The following is a 4,332-nucleotide window of genomic DNA, read 5'->3' as shown; positions in this document are numbered from 1 at the left end:
TTTTTAAAGAAGTGTTTATTTTATTTTGGGGGGAGAGACGGAATTCAAAGTAGGCTCAAACTCACAAACCTTGGGATCATGACCTGAGCCAAAATCAAGTGTCAGCTGCTTGCTTGCCTGACTGAGCCCCTCAGGAGTCCCGCACCCCAACTCACCCTCTCCCTACAGACATCTTTTCTGAATATGAATTGGTCAATCACCACCTTTCAGCTGATTTCTTAGCCATCCTGCAGAGAGGCACATCCATTAGGCACAGTAGGCCAGGTGCCTCCGTCCTACATAGGCCCACACAAGTGTTTAATTTCCTTCACAGGATGATGCTGAAGGCAGTGATGGGTGCCACAGTAAAAATAAGATAAATCAGGTGTCATGTGAAGCATAGGGCTCACTATTAGAAATTGCTTTTAAAATTCAGAACATTAAAACCTCCCAACGCATCTCCAAAACCCATATTTTTTTAAAGTCTATTTATTTATTTTGAGAGAGACGGAAGCTGTGTGAGTCCGGGAGGAACCCAGAGAGAGGGAGAGAATCCCAAGCAGGCTCCACACTGACAGCACAGAGCTCGATGCAGGGCTCCAACACACCAACCATGAGATCCTGACCGGAGCTGAAATCAAGAGCCAGATACTTCACCAACTGAGCCGGGCAGACACCCCATTACAAAGCACATCTTGAAGGGAGAACCCTAGAGCCCTCAACCAGGTATAGGGGCCAAGAGCAAACCACCCCAAAATGTGCTGCCTTGGAATACTGATAATTCAGTTCATTTATTTATTTATTCATGTTTAAATATTTATTTATTTAGAGAGAGTGAGAGAGAAAGAGCAAGCTCTAGTGGGGGGAGGGACAGAGGGAGAGCAAAAGAAAGAGAGGGTCAACTGAGTGGCTTAGTCGGTTGAGCGTCTGACTTTGGGTCAGGTCATGATCTCACTGCTCCTGGGTTTGAGCCCTGCGTTGGGGTCTATGCTGACAGCCTGGAGCCAGCAGCCTGCCTTGGATTTTGTGTCTCCTTTTCTTTCTGCCCTTCCCCCACTTGCCCTCTTTCTCTCTCTCAAAAATAAATAAACATTTTTAAGAAAAAATTTTTGAGAGAGAGAGAATCCGAAGCAGGCTCTGAGCTCTCAGTGCAGAGCCCGATGCCAGGCTCGATCTCACAAACCATGAAATCATGACATGAACTGAATTCAAAGGTCAGATGTTTAATGGACTCAGCCACCCAGGCGCCCTGGCATATTGAATAGTTTAAATAAAAGTTACTTAGAGATAGCCAATGTAATAAAAAAACAAACAAACCCGGAACCCCCTTTGTCTCCAAAACAGTAAGAAATGAGTCTTGAAAGTTACCCTCCCTGCACCAGGAAGTAAAGAGATACCCGTAAAACCAGAGATGGGAAATAGAGAGCAGAGAAGGCTGTGTACACACCCCTTGTCACCCTTTCCTAATTTCCTTATCTCTTGGTTATTTCTTGAGGTGTCATTATTGGGCCTCTGTGCCCACGTGATAAAACTTTGTTTTCTCTCCCGTCAAACTGTCTCATGGCAATTTAATTCCTAAACCAGCTAGAAGACCTTGAAGGACAGATGGAAAATTTTTTCCTTCCTTACACTGGCCTGGATCTCTTTTGTTTGACCATAAATACAGTTTGATTTTTTACTGAGCAAGACATCAGGATGCTATTTCTAGGGAAAAAAAAGAAAGGCGAGGGGAGGCGGAGGCAGCAGCAGGGGGAGAGGTGGAAACTGACCTGAGTTCACGCCAGGAGCCCAGCACCGGGAACAGATGAGCTTGTAGAGGGGAACCGCTCTGCAGACGCTGGAGTAGAGCGCCGATGAAGATGCACGCGGCACTGTGGCATCCACAACCGGCAAAATGCAGGGGTTCTTGGGTGCACTAAGCCCTGGGCTGGCGTCTGCACTTGTGCTCTGATGTGGACTCATTACTAAAAATCTGGCGTGCTTTCACTTTCTCATCGGGCACATTGGATTTCCCGTAGAGCGCATCTTATGGAGAATGCTCTGCAAGCCCCGCCCCAAGATGTCTGACCACCCAGGAAACATGGCGGGGGCGAGGGGGTGGGGCTCTGCTTTTTGTGTCCTTGTAGAAACTCGGTTCATCATTTCTGCTTAATTATTAGCTTGGGGTGTATGCAGAGGGTTGGACATGAGACTTTCTCAAAACTTTTCCAAAAGGGCTCCTGTCGGTAGTGTGATGTCTGGAGCCCCCATGTCTCCCCGTCCCTCACTTGCCCCCCAAATCAGTTTCCATTCTCCAGTACAGCCAGGTCTTCAGACCAGACACTGCTCAAGGGCAGCATGGTAACCCAAACTTTAAATTAGAGCCCCCAGGGGCACTTGGGTGGCTCAGTTGGTTGAGCCTCTGACTTTGGCTCAGGCTATGATCTCGCAGTTCAGGAGTTTGAGCCCCACATGGAGCCCTGTGCTGACAGCTCAGCGCCAGGGGCCTGCTTCGGATTCTGTGTCTCCCTCTCTGTCTGCCCCTCCCTGCTGGCACTTTGTTTCTCTCTCTCTCAAAAAACAGACACCTTAAAATTTTTTTTAATAAATGAAGTAGAGACCCCATTCTTCAGGAACCCAAACTCCTGCATTTCCCTTGAGACCCTTACTTTGTGGCCACGCCCCTGCCACCCATGCGCCTCAGCAAGCTCCACCCACCACAGTTGGCGGTAAAGGACTGCCAATAGCAATCGTCTAAAGAGTCAGGCGATAAGTGTTGGGCCTGTGCCAAACCTTTCGAACTGATACAGCGAGCCAAAAGACCCACTCGGCTCTCAGTCACCACAGGGCTTGCGGAGGCGGTAGCCTTCCACCTCACTACCGCCATGGAGTCACTGCCCAGTGGCGACTACTTCTACCCGGGTGAATTCCTAGATCCCGACTACCGCTGGGTGGGAATGCAAGAAGTGGAAGTAAGATCCGAACCTGTGGAGGAGGCAGCACCAGAAGCCGAGGAAGGCCTTCCAGGCAACGTCAGGCGTGAAGGCGACATCAACCCTGAAGGCGTGGTGGACCACGACGGCTCAGGGAACCAGGAGATCGGCGGTGGCGTCCAGGAGCTGGGGCAGCAGCACCCTGAACCGCCACCCCAAGGGGCAGCCGTTGGGGCTCTTCCGGTCTGTGGCAGGCCTCAAGGAGTCCCGCGCTCTAGGTTCACAGCGGATCAGGTGCAGGAGCTGGAAAACATTTTCCAGCGCACTCAATACGTTGATGGTCCAAAAAGGTAAGAGCCTTGATCCTGCAGGTGCCCAGTTCTCCAGGGACCCGGGCCTTTTTTCTAGGCATCTTTGTTTCCCAACCCCCCCCTCAATAAGCCCCCCCCCACCTCCTTCTCTTAACCCTAAAACGACTAGGGGTGGGAAGAATGCTTCTGTGCATCATGGGAAATATTTTTATACGGTAATGAAACGAAACAAGTCTGGAAACTGTGGTGGGTGGTCTTTTTGTGTTTGAAATTGGGGTAGCGGTGCCCGGCGGGCTCGGTTGGGAGAGCCGGGGATTCCTGATCTCTGGGTTCGTGAGTTCGTCAGATCGAGCCCCACGTTGGCATAGAGATTACATAATCAAACAAACTGAAAGAAAAAAGACTTCTGGGAATCCTGGGTGGCTCAGTCATTGAAGCGGTTAGGCGTCCGACTCTGGATTTGAGCTCGGGACGTGACCTCCCGCTTTGTGAGTTCGACCCATTCAAGCCCTCTGGAGCCCGCACCAGGCTCCGCGCTGAAGTGTTCTCTTCCTCGATCGCTCTCTCACAAAAAAAAAAAAAAAAAAAAAAAAAAAAAAAAAAAAAAAAAAAAAAAAAAAAAAAAAAAAAAAAAAAAAAAAGGACTTTTTTAAGGCAAAAAAAAAAAAGCCGTATTTAAAAACCGGTAAAACAGGGAGTCGTGGCTGGCTCAGAGGAGCCTGCAGCTCTTGATCTCAGGGTCCTAAGCTTGAGCCATATACGTGGTGTGGAGATTACTAAAAAAAAAAAAAAAAAAAACAACTTTACAAACAATAAATTGTGGTAAACGATAAGTAAAAATTAAATGTACAATCGTAACTATTCTCAGTGTGTAATTCAGTAAAGTGCATTCATATATTTTACAATGGATCTCCAGAGCGCTTTTCACCTTGCAAAGCTGAAAGGATGCACGGGGAACCCCCGCTTCCCCCGACACTGCCAGCTGCTGGCGATCTCCTTCCTACTTTGTGTTCTGATGAACTTCACTACCGTAGGTGCCTCATATGAGTGGAGTTCCATCGTATTTTTCTTTTTATGACTGGAGCATCTCACCTACTGTAATGTTCTCAGGGTTCGTCGTGATAGCGTAG

General features: G+C 48.5%; 1 protein-coding gene across 1 annotated transcript; it reads left to right on the top strand.

The window, feature by feature from the left end:
* Nucleotides 1–2,843: 2,843 nt before the first annotated feature.
* LOC115285034 (rhox homeobox family member 1-like) lies at nucleotides 2,844–3,241 on the top strand (the record flags this gene model as incomplete). Its single annotated transcript, XM_029931447.1, has 1 exon — nucleotides 2,844–3,241. A coding segment is annotated over exon 1 (398 nt), but the record flags the coding sequence as incomplete, so codon positions are not given.
* Nucleotides 3,242–4,332: the final 1,091 nt, after the last annotated feature.

The sequence above is a fragment of the Suricata suricatta genome, unplaced genomic scaffold (genome assembly GCF_006229205.1).
Source record: "Suricata suricatta isolate VVHF042 unplaced genomic scaffold, meerkat_22Aug2017_6uvM2_HiC HiC_scaffold_348, whole genome shotgun sequence".
Lineage (NCBI taxonomy): Eukaryota > Metazoa > Chordata > Mammalia > Carnivora > Herpestidae > Suricata > Suricata suricatta.
This window is presented reverse-complemented; position numbering and strand designations above follow the sequence as displayed.